General features: G+C 40.7%; 1 protein-coding gene across 2 annotated transcripts in view; it reads left to right on the top strand.

Moving 5' to 3' along the window:
* tmem245 (transmembrane protein 245) overlaps positions 1–12,624 on the top strand; it is an 84,858-nt gene that overhangs the window by 17,501 nt on the left and 54,733 nt on the right. For both annotated transcript variants that reach the window (XM_052016013.1, XM_052016014.1), the window contains exons 2-4: positions 1,966–2,083; positions 3,189–3,284; positions 8,340–8,453. In XM_052016013.1, coding sequence (XP_051871973.1) covers positions 1,966–2,083; positions 3,189–3,284; positions 8,340–8,453 — 328 coding nt within the window. The remainder of the gene's footprint in view (positions 1–1,965; positions 2,084–3,188; positions 3,285–8,339; positions 8,454–12,624) is intronic.

The raw sequence follows: 12,624 nt of genomic DNA on the forward strand, positions 1-12,624 counted from the left end.
ACAGTATTTTTCCCATGGTAGGGGAGTCTAAAACTAGAGGCCACAGGTTTAAGGTGAGAGGGGAAAGATTAAAGATGATTTGAGGGGGAATTTTTTCACACAGATGGTTGGAGTCTGGAAAATGACACCTGAAGAGGTGGTGAAGGCTGATACCCTTTCAATACTTAAGAAGCATTTAGACAAGTATTTCAATTGCCAAGGCATAGACAGCTGTGGACCTAAAGCTGGAAAATGGGATTAGTGTATACAGTACAACAGATAGGATTGACATGGTGGGCCAAAGGCCATTTTTCTGTGCTGCATGACTCGGGTTCATTCAGGATGGTATTGAGAACTTGGAATTCATACATTAAAAGCACGTAGAAGCCCCATGAAAATGGCAGAAGGTGTGCACCACCTCACAAATGACCCACCCTCCTGTCCTATCTGTGGGTCTCCCATTAGCCTTATTAGTTACCTTGGATGTTATTGACACCAGCTTGTACTGTATTCTTAAGCAATTAAGATTCATTGTAACAGAACAAAATAGAAAATTTACATAAAGTACACAAAGTAAGTAACTTTTAAAGAAAATTAATTTTCAAATGGTTTTCAAACTAAGCCTCAGTCAAAATGACCTTTATGAGATGTTTTCGTTGAAACTGCATAGATGATAAACCATCAGAGGTAAAACAAATATGATAGAAATGGGAACAAGAACAAGCATTTGGCCTGTCTACCTACCACACAGTTTTCCACAGATCATGTTGTGGACTCCACTTTGGTAGTTAACCTGCTGATGAAATTTCCTGTATAGGAAAATAAGAACAGGTATACTATTTGACTCTGAGTTTTGTCTCTCATTCACCAAGATCTTGACTGATCTATAATGGACAATATACCTGCCACTTCCCCATATCTGCAAATATCTTGGTTAACAAAAATCTAACAACCTTGTATTTAAAACAGTTGCTTTTTACAGTTGCTAGATCTAAACTTCAACCATCCTTTAGGTGTGTAGCAGATTTTCCTAAATGAATCCCTGGAGTCCTTGGCTGAATTTTTGGATTTCCTGTCCCTAGTGGCCAATGGATATTAATTGTTTGTAGAGCCCATTAATTCCCTTTTAATATCTTGAAAACATTGTTCAATTGCCCCTTCTAAATTTCAGGGAATACAATCCTACATTGTACCACACAAATACAGAATTCTACAGATGCTGGAAAGCAGAAAATGTTGGAAATAATCAGCAGGTAAGGCAGCTTCTGTAGAGAAAGAGTTAACATTTAAGATCAATGAAGTTCCCATTTGCCTGCATTTGGCCCATATACCTATAAGTCTTTCCTACCCATGTACCTATCCAAGTATCTTTTAAATGTTAATGTACCTGCCTCAACCACTTCCTCTGGTAGCTTGTTCCATATACAGACCACCCTTTGGGTGGAAAATCACTCTCACCTTAAACCTGTGCCTACTAGTTCTTGATTTCCCCAACCCTGGGAAAAAGACCGTGTGCATTCATCCTATGTATATTCCAGTCTGCCCCCAGAACACTCTACACAAAAGATGTATTTCACTGTGTGTTTTGATGTAGAGTACATGTGACTAATAATAAAGATATCTTATATTCAAACAATTAACAGTCACTAGATACGTCAACATTATGGATGCCTGCTTGGTTATCTCAGCTGTAGTCATCATATGCTGGAAGATCTTTTGCTAAAGATCTCACATTGTTAAAAATTGATAATTTATATTGATAATTCATAGTTTATTTTTCAGGAGGCCATCAGTATTATTTGTAACCAATGATCTTTTGGCAAAAATGTGTCCAAATTTTAAAGTCTGAAGGTTTCTTGGTCCAGTAAGTTTTTTTAAAAATGAATTTTCATGGCGCTGTAATATTGGTTTTGATTATATTGAGCGGACATACCTCTGACATTAATAAAATAGTTAAAATAATTAATTATTTTTAACTTGATACAGGTCTGGACACTTGTTGTTGGATATGTGTTAGCAGTTTCATTTAAGTGGAATACAAAAACGGAACGTTTTCTTAAAACAATCTCTGTTCCAGTTTGGACGGTGCTTCTCTTTTACCTGGGTAAGAAACCTTTTATTAAAATGTTTTTAAGTAGAGACTCCTCCAATCCCCATCTAAGTTTAACCCAGCAGAAGCTTAAGTAACTCTTGACTGGGAATGAAAGGAGGAAATGGGGAGAATTGATGGTCTGTTGTTGCCTCCAGAAGGAGATTGCGCAAGATGATGTATATTTTCTTCATCGGTAAATTCCAAATTCAAGTACCTCCAAAATGTTAACTAAAATCCTGAAGTACTGTAGGATAAAATATGTGATCTCCTAAGAATTAACTTTTTGATGGAATTCGGTTTTAGGAAATCTATAGCACATTGACTATTTCTTTCGTGGATTAAAGAACAAATAGCTAAAAACACTACAGTCAAAATATGACAAAAGCTCTACAATAAATGTCCCATTCCATTTGCTTTTCTGTTTGCTTGCTACACCTGCACATTTAATTTTCTGTGCTTCATATACAAAGACATCCTGATCCCTCCATTCAGCAGCATTCTTTAGTAAAAGTCAAATCTTGAATATTCAGCATAACTTCACCTTTATTCTTAACTGTTGTGGATTATACTGCAACATATTGTATTTTTTTAAATGATCCTCAACAGTTTCTTGATGTTGAGAATGTAATTTTCCATGTTTTTCAGACTCTCCATACTATCAATGTTGCTCATTCTTCCTTTTGGTTTCACAATGCATTTCAGTTGACCTGTGGAAACCTCAACTGCACTTCTTATTTCAATGTTTTTTGTAAACTCAACAAACTCATTTTTGTTTCTGAATAATTGTAGTAGATAAGAACATGAGCCCAAACGCTAGGCACTCAGCATGTTTTCCAGAGAATGGCGTAATTCTATTCACAAGAATTGTACTCTCTGTTTTAACTAAATTTGTAATCTCGTTTCACATCCTATCCAGGTTTTCCACTGATGATAGTTTAATCAGTCTTTCTCGCAGGATTTCCACAAAGAAAGCCTTTATTAAGGTCCCATGTGTGTCCCATGGGAATTATGATAGGTTATGGGAGTCTAAGGAAACTATTTTGTCTGCAATTTCCTTAGTATCCTGATCTATAATGAATGTTTGAGTTAATTTATTAATAATTTATTTTCCTTACAGCATCAATTTCTGGAGCTTGGCGAATTCCAGTTTTTGTGGTGATAGTCATTCTGCTGGCACTGGGGGCATTTCAGGAAGGGACAGGGAATGGCACTGGTGAGTTGATGCTGTGCAATACCATGCTATGCAAAGTGTTTTTTATTTAAATTTATAAGTAGCCATTATTTATGCGCTGAGATGCTTCATTAAGATTATTAACCAATACTGAACCTATTTTGTGTGTAAACATAACTGCACTTTCCATATCTTTGGAGACACGAGTCTGCAGATTGCTTGTTACTCCAGATTCCAGCATCTGCTGGAAGAACTCAGCAAGTCCTGAAGCAGGGTTTTGACCTGAAAGGTAGACAATTCCTTACCTCTCACAGATGCTGTTTGACTCACTGAGTTCTTCCAGCAGATTGTTTGTTGTTCCATATCTTTGCTTATGATGAAGGATGTATTGTTCTTTTACAATAAGGGTGCTTTTACTCATGGTGGTCAAAACATCTGAGTCACTAATTTACCACAAGTGAATAAGTTAAATTGTATTTTTTATCTGATATATCTTGATGCTTATTTAATGACTATTTGATCACACAATTCTTTCCTTTTATCCTGTAAAAACAAGTATATATTCTTGAATATGTGTTTAATTTTTACTCTTGCAGTTTTGAAAATGAGAATGTATAGTATGTGAACCTATTTGAAGTTGGCTGTAATGTTTTGTGGGAACAGTGTTGGAGGCCAGAGACCAAAATTGGAATGGTTGTATGATAGAGAATTAAAGTGATGGATTATTGGAAGCTCAGGGTCACGCTTACGGACTGGTCAGAGGTGTTCTGTAAAGAGGTCATCCAATCTGTGTTTTGTTTTTCCAATGTAAAGGTAATCACATCTTGAGCACTGATTACAGTACACTAAATTGGAAGAAGTGCAAGTGAATTGCTGCTTCATTGGAATGGCAGCCTGGGTCACTGAAGGGTGGGAAGGGAAGAGGTAAACAGACTCTGGCTATTGTACAGGTCAGAAATGGGCCCTTTCGGCCCACCTCGTCCACGCTGACTGCGATGCCTATCTGCATTAATCCTATTTGCCCACATTGGTCCCTAATATCTGCATGCCCTTCCTACCCAAGTACCTGTCCAAATGCCTTTTAAGTGTTGTAGAACCTACCCCTCAGATTTCCTTTAAATTCCCCCCCCCCCCCCACCTTAAACCTGTCCCCTCTAGTTCTAGACTCCTCTGCCCTGGGAAAGAGATTATAACTATCTATCCTATCAATGCTCTTCAGAATTTTATAAACATCCATGAGGTCCACCCTCAGCCTCCTACATTCCAGTGAGAATAAACCCAGTCTATTCAATCTCTCTTTATAGCTATAGACAATTTTCTTTGCTATCTACAACTTGACCAATTGTGTCCTCTCCAGACTTGCTAGACTACTGATAATCTCATCCAAGTCATTGATATATATTACAAACAACAAAGGTCCCAGACTGACTCCTCCTGCGGTACAACATTTATTACAGATTACTAGTAAGAAAAACACCCATCCACCATTACCCTTTGCCTCCTAGCACCAAGCCAACTTTGGAACAGTTTGCCAAAGTGCCTTGGAAACTTCGTGCCATAACCTTCTGGATCAGCATACCATGTGGGACCTTGTCAAAAGCCTTACTAAAGTCCATGTAAACTGCATCTCTGCCCTCATCAGTTTCCTTTGTTACCTCAAAAAAACTCAGTTGGATTTGTGAGACACAATCTTCCTTGCACAAAACCATGCTGACTCTTCCTAGCCGTCTCTTCCTTTCCAAGTGAATACAAATCCTGTCACTCAGAATCTTCTCCAACAACTTCCCTCTCACAGCTTCCCACTCTCTGGCCTGTAGTTTTCAGGCTAATCCCTTTGGCCCTTTTTGAACACTGGGACAGAGTTAGCTACCCTCCAGTCTTCTGGTCTCTCACATCTGGCAAATGAAGATGGAAAAATCTCCGTCAAAGTCCCAGCAATCTCCTTCTTCACTTCCCTTTGCATCCTGGGATAGATCCTGTTGGGTTCTCGGGATCTATTCTCCCGAATGTGGCCCATTATTTCTAGCACTTTCTCCTTCCTGATACAGACATGCTCCAGAATATTAGCGTAACCCTTCCTTAACTCTCCTGCCTCCACATCCTTCTCTCTGGTGAATACTAATAAGAAGTATTCATTTAGGATCTCACTCATATCCCCTGGCTCCACATATAGATTACCCCTTTGATCCCTGAAGGCACCCATTCCTTCCTTTAGCTACCCACTTGCTTCTTGTATACTAATAAAAGACTTTAGGATTCACCTTAATCCTATTTGTCAAGGTCATTTCATGGCCAATATTTGCCCTCCAAATGTGTTACTTCTCTTCTGTATCCCTTATAAACTACTAGTGACTTGTTCGATACCGCATTCCTATTCTTATGCTTCCATCTTTTCTCTGATCAAATTTTCAATATACTTTGTTAACCAAGGTTCCTTAAACTTGCCATTTTTGCCTCTTACAGTTATGGGTACATGCTGACTCTGAATTCTTACTATCTCGCTTTTAAATGCCTCCTTTTTAAATGTTGTAATTATACATCTGGCAATACTCACTCCAGTTTTTGATTGGCCTGTTTTACTGAACTGTTATGAATAATTACCAGTTTCACTTTAAATTTGTGAGCTTTTAAAGAGCATACTATCTCATGATCTGCAATTTTAATAACATTTGTGTTCTGAAACATCTTATCAGATTGCTTCTTTTGAGGCCCTACACTTCTAAAATTACCAATCAGCAAAACGGGTACCACACATGAAATGTTATTGAAAATAGATTACTGGTCCCCTTTTCATAAACATTTTGTTTGGCATGATTTCACAGAAATTATTACAAAAGCTATTAGCTCTAAGTTAAGTCGATCTTCGATTTAAGATTTAAAGCACTCGAAAATGCTTTGTAATACATTTGCTCAGTATGGAAAAGCAAAAATAAAGATGCTGGAGATCTGAGATAAGAGAAATAGAAAACGCTGCTTGAACTCAGCAGGTCAGGTAGCATCTGTGGAGAGAGAGAAACAAGAGTAGTTAGTATTTCTGGCTGATGATCTTTCATGAGAATGTTCTGGGGAAAGATTAGTGACTTGATACATTAACTCTATCCACAAATTTTGCCTTCCGAGCTAATTACCTCCGGCATAGTGTAGAAGGTTGCTGTAGATTACAACAGGATATTGATTGAATGCAGAGCTGGGCTGAGAAGTGGCAGATGGAGTTCAACTGGATAAGTATGAAGTGATACGCTTCGGGAGATCGAATTTGAAGGCAGAATACAAGGTTAGTGGCAGGACTCTTAGCAGTGTGGAGGAACAGAGGGATGTTGGGTTCTACATCCATAGATCCCTCAAGGTTGCCTCACAGGTTGATAGGGTTGTTAAGAAGGCATATGGAGTGTTGGCCTTCATTAGTCAAAGTATTGAGTTCAAGAGCCACGAGGTGATGTTACAGCTCTATAGAACTCTGGTCAAACCACACTTGGAGTATTGTGTTCAGTTCTGGTTGCATCATTATTGAAAGGATGTGGAAGCTTTAGAGAGGGTGAAGAGGAGATTTACCAGGATGTTGCCTGGATTGGAGAGCATGTCTTATGAGGATAGGTTGAGCGAGCTAGGGCTTTTCTCTTTGGAGAGAAGGAGGATGAGAGGGGTCTTGGTAGAGTAGAGGTGTACAAGATGATAAGAGGCATAGATTGAGTGGACAGTCAGAGACTTTTTCCCAGGGCGACAATGGCTAACACGAGGGGCCATAATTTTAAGGTGATTGGAGGAAGGTATAAAGGGGATGTCAGGGGTAAGTTTTTAACACAGAGAGTGGTGGGTGCATGGAATGCACTTCCGGCAGAGGTTGTGGGGACAGATACATTAGGGACATTTAAGAGACTCTTAGATAGACATATGAATGATAGAAAAATAGGGGGCTATGTGGGAGGGAAGGGTTAGAAAGATCTTAGAGCAGGATAAAATGTCGGCACAACATTGTGGGCCGAAGGGCCTGTACTGTGCTAAAGTGTTCTATGTATTTCATTTCTATTCCATTCTTCTGGTAGCCTTCTCTTAATTTACCCATGTGATCTAACATTTTCAAATGTGTTAAGGGATGTTGTTCAGCTTTGAGAAAGTCAACACCTGCAAGCTTACTTTTCTCCCCCAAATTCTGCCATGATCATCAGAGGTTAATGGGCAGTAGTAAGCACTGTGGATGGTGAGCATCCTTCTGCTGCTGACTGCAAAATCCCAGCCTTCAAATTTGGTATTTGTGATTAGGTTCCTGAAGCATCCTCCCATAGAGTCCAGGTGAAGCAGGACCTTGCTAAGATTCCCCAACACTTAAGATGGGGGATCTGTTTCTGATCCTGTGCCACTTTGGACCTGGTGAAGATGTTTGCATGTCCTGCATCTGCGTGAGGGCTGTAGAGCTACAAGAAGAAAAGGGGTAAAATAAGGGAAGTATAAAAAAAATACTTGTACTTTGTTTGGGGTTTTAAGTTATTTAATCATTCTTAAGTGTTTTTAGTTGATTTTGTTTATAATGTTCAATCACTTAAATGTTTAACTCTTTCATTTTAATGATTTTTAGATATTTCTGAATGTCAGAGGCAAATGTTCAGTAATTTGACAGCGAGCAAAGCTAGGACAGATCATTGCAAGTCTTCCAGAGGAGTTTCATGGTTAGGGCTTGCTTTCACTGCCACTACCCCCACTCCTGCTGCTCAGGTCCCCTGGTTGATTCCAGGACTATCTGACCCAAAGACTGGCTTTCTGGATTCAGCAATGGTAGGTTCTGGGCAGCAGAGAACGTGGGAAGCAATTATAGCTGATGACCCCGTGGAAGTAAAATCCAGACCATTAAGATGAAAATAGTTCAGTTCTTTTACACATTCTTCCTGCATTATAGGCTTTCTGATGTTTGTGAGAGTAGAATTGGAATGTCCTAAATTTTACTTTCGATTGTTAGTGCCTGTAAGTCTACATTAGGCTAACTCTAAGTCTACAGTTCTTGATTTTATTTCATAATTTGTAGAATGTGCTTAGTTCTGTTTCAGTGTTGTGTTATGTTCAAGTTGCTAGTTGTCTTCTGATTTGCTTCTTTTTTGTCCGCAGGTTTGGAGCTGCCAGGTCATGTGATTCAAATAGTTTTAAGTACCATTAATATGGTAGTATCCATGACAGGATTCTCGAGTCATCAAGAGGATCATCCATCAAAAGAATTATCAGGTGATTAATTGTACTCTGCATATTTGAAATGAGGAAAGAAAATTTGATAATTTGAAGCATAATTTCTTCTAGGATGTTAATAAATAAAGTGCACAGTTCCTAAAATATTTTGTTGGTACATCGGTATCCCTCGGTGCTACCCTGCAGAGTATAAGATCATTATAGCGCTCAGTCTTGGGGTTCACTCGCACGTATGTACCCTTATCTGACCAAGTGGTCACAAATTTTTCATAGTTGTGGGAGCACTAACAGAGAACTAAACCTTCAAGTTCCAGCTACAGCAGCACTGTTAATAATGTACTGTTAATATATTGCTGTAATGACTCCTTTTAGCACTGATTCCATTAGCGCTCTCATTCCTGGGAACACATCGTGAGAAGTAAGGGAGATATTGATATCTGTGTTTTCACAAATATGAGCAGAATTTTGAGCAACACTCAGTAAATATTTGAAGTAAATATCTGACAAATGGTCTTGGAATTGGAATTCTACTACGGTGATATCATCTGCAAACTTGTAGATGGAGTTAGAGCGGAATCTGGCCACACAGACATGCGTGTATAAGCAGTAGAGTAGAGAGCTGAGGACGCAGCCTTGTGGGGCACCAGTGTTGAAAATAATCGTGGCAGAGGTGTTGCTGCCTATCCTCACTGATTACGGTCTGTTGGTTAGAAAGTCAAGGATCCAGTTGCAGAGGGAGGTGTTGAGTCCCAGGTCACAGAGTTTGGTGATAAGTTTGTCCAGAATTATAGTATTGAAGGTGGAGTTATAGTCAATAAACAGTAATCTAATGTAGGTGTCTTTGCTGTTCAGATCCTCAAGAGATGAGTGTAGGGCCAGGGAGATGGCGTCTGCCATGGACCTGTTTTGGCAGTAAGTGAATTGCAGTGGGTTGAGGTTTTCTGGGAGGCTGGAATTAATGTGTGCCATGACCAGCCTCTCAAAACACTTCATGATGGTGGATGTCAGAGCCACTAGGCGGTAGTCATTAAGGCACGTTACCTTGTTTTTCTTAGGTACTGGGATGGTAGTGGTCATCTTAAAGCAGGTGGGAACCTCCGATTAAAGCAGGGAAAGTTTAAAAATGTCTGCAAATACCCCCGCCAGCTGATTTGTGCAGGATCCAAGGGCAAAGCTAGGAACACCATCCGGGCCAGATGCTTTCCATGGGTCCACTCTCTGGAAGACCGATTTTTGCGTCCTCAATGGCAACTATGGGTTCAGGTGCATAGGAGGCTGTCAGGGTGGGTGGTGACATACCAATCCCCTTCTGTTCAAAACGTGCATAGAATACATTAAGCTCATTGGGAAGGGATGCACTGTTGTTGGCGATGCTGCCTGGCTTCGTTTTGTAGCCCGTTATAGCATGTAAGCCCTGCAAACACTGACAGCTGGTCGGGGACTCTACTTTGGACTGGTATTGTCTCTTGGCATCTCTGATAGCTTTACGGAGGTCGTATCTTCGTTTCTTGTAAAGGTCATGGTCACCTGATTTGAGTGCTGCAGTCCTAGACTTCAGTAGGGAGCGGATCTCCCAATTCATCCATGGTTTCTGGTTTGGGAACACCCGGATTGTCCTCTTTGGTACACAGTCCTCAACACACTTGCTGATAAAGTCTGTGACGGTGGTGACATACTTATCTAGGCTGGAGGCTGAGTCTTTGAACATGGACCAGTCTGCCAACTCAAAGCAGTCATGTAAAAGCTCATCTATTTCCTCAGCCCAGCACTGTACGACTTTCTGTACTGGATACTCTCGTTTCAGCTTCTGTTTGTATGCAGGGAGAAGGAGCACAGTCCGGTGGTCTGACTTACCAAGCTGAAGGCTGGGGGTGGCTCAGCAGGCATCTTTGATGGTTGTATAGCAATGGTCAAGGGTGTCTGGGGCCCCTGGTGGGACAGGAGATGTGCTGGTATTATTTTGGTAACACACTCTTGAAGTTGGCCTGGTTGAAGTCACCTGCAATGATGAAGAGGGCCTCAGGGTATCCTGTTGACCATCAACAGGATCATCAGGCTGTTGACCACAGAGTATAGTTCATTGAGTGAAGGCTTCACATCCATCTGAAGTGGGATGTAAACGGCCATCAGGATAGCTGATGTATGGGTGACACTTCACTGTTAGATATTCCAAACTGGGTGAGCAGGAACTCGCAAGGACCGTCACGTTTGAGCACCACAAGTTATTGATTAAGGGGCCCACCCCTTCATCTCTTACTTTGCCCAAGGGTGCTGTACGGTCCATTCAGTGAACTGAGAAGGCCTCGGGTTGTATGGCGCAGTCAGGTGAAACAGGTGTAAGCTACGTTTCAGTGACAGCACAGAGCAGTCCTTCAGTTCTCTTTGGTAGGTCAGTCTTGCCCTTAGTTCATCAACTTCAATCTTTCACAGATGCTGACTAACCTGCTTAGTGTTTCCAGTATTTTCTTTACTTATTTTAGATTTCCAGCACTAGCAGTTTTTTGATTTTGATGTACACCATACAATTTTTTTGATTCATTCGAGTGATGTGAGCCAGTACTTAATTGCCCATCCCTAATTGCCTTTGAGTAGGTGCTGATGAGCTGCCTTCTTGAACCACTGCAGTCCTTGAGGTGTGAGTATACCCACAACGCGGTTACGAAGGGAGTGCCAGGATTCTGACCCAGTGACAGTGAAGGAACAACTATGTATTTGCAAATCAGGATAATGATTGGCTTGGAGGGCAAATTCCAGGTGGTGGTGTTCCTTTGCTTTTGTTGCCCTTGTCCTAGCTGGTAGAGGTTGTGGGTTTGGAAGGTGCTGTCGAAGGAGTTGGTGTATTGCTGCCATGCATCCTGTATGTGGTACAAACTGCTGCTACTGTGCATCGGTGGAGGACTGACTGGTTGAGAATGGGTTGCCTATCTTGTGGGCTGCTGTTGTTTGAAGCTGCACTCATTCAGGCAAGTGGAGAGTATTCCATCACACTCCTGACTTGAGCTTTGTAGATGTGGATAGGGTCTGGGAAGTTAGATGTTACTCACTTCAGGATTCATAGCCCCTGACCTGGTCTTCTAGCTACATTGTGTAGATAGCTACTCCAATTCAGTTTCTGGTCAATTTTAACTCCCAGGAAATTGATACTGGGGAATTCAGTGATGATGATGACATTGAATGCTAGGGATAATAGCTGGATTTTCTTTTGTTTGATAATTCTAATTTAACAACACATACAATTCTATCTAACTCAGGTTCTGAGCAGAACTCATCCTACCAATCACCATCTGTAAATCAAACCTGTCCACAGTTCCCTTGTAAGACCCATCCTTAGAATACAGATCTGCCTTTGGATACAAATACCTCCTCCTTGATAGCAGTGTCTGCATTCAAATAAGCCTACGTATGTCCATGAATTGTTGATTTAATCCATGCTCACCATCACTTTTCACATACAAGTTACTTTGAAGGGAAGAATCTGAATTGATCAGCACAATGTAATGTTCTTACTGTGGTGAACAATGCTGATGTGAAAATTCTGTGCTGAGTCTTAAAAATGAAGCTCTGTGGTAAGAAAGATAAGTATGGGTGGGTTATGTAAAGAAAGCTTCCACAGGCTAGTCTTGCTTCCATTGGAAGAGGGAGAAGCTGCTTAATTGAAACATACATATTGAGGGGTCTTGGCAGGATGGACATGGAGTCCCATTCCTCCTATGGGACAGTCTGGAACCAGAGGTCACTCCAGCCATAGGGGCTGCAATCAAACTTGGCCCTGGTCTGTCCTTAGCCTTCTATACTGTTTTAAAAGAATTTAATACAATCTACGAAGAGTAAGAACGTTACGATCACCTGATTTTGGAGTTGATATTCCACCCTGCCACTTCCCAATCATGCATGCTGCTCTGCCACCCTCACAAATGCTCCTTACCTCAGCCTCTATGAAGTCCAGTCATCTGTCACCTCTGGCTTCAGTGGCAACTGTTAGTCTGAGACAGAAATCAAGTAGCAAGGACAAGAAGAGGTTTATAGCCCCAACACACAAAAGAATAGCTCTTGTAAAAATACATGGTATTAAGTTATAACCTCACTGATGCAGTGCTGCCTCCAAATTTATTGCAATTAAAATGAATTCCTATGGCCGCTTCTCATCAATGGACAATTATTCACAAACAGGAATAGCATGAAATAGAGATGTGGCCAATAAGCTCCTGGT

The sequence above is a fragment of the Pristis pectinata genome, chromosome 5, assembly GCF_009764475.1.
Source record: "Pristis pectinata isolate sPriPec2 chromosome 5, sPriPec2.1.pri, whole genome shotgun sequence".
Taxonomy (NCBI): domain Eukaryota; kingdom Metazoa; phylum Chordata; class Chondrichthyes; order Rhinopristiformes; family Pristidae; genus Pristis; species Pristis pectinata.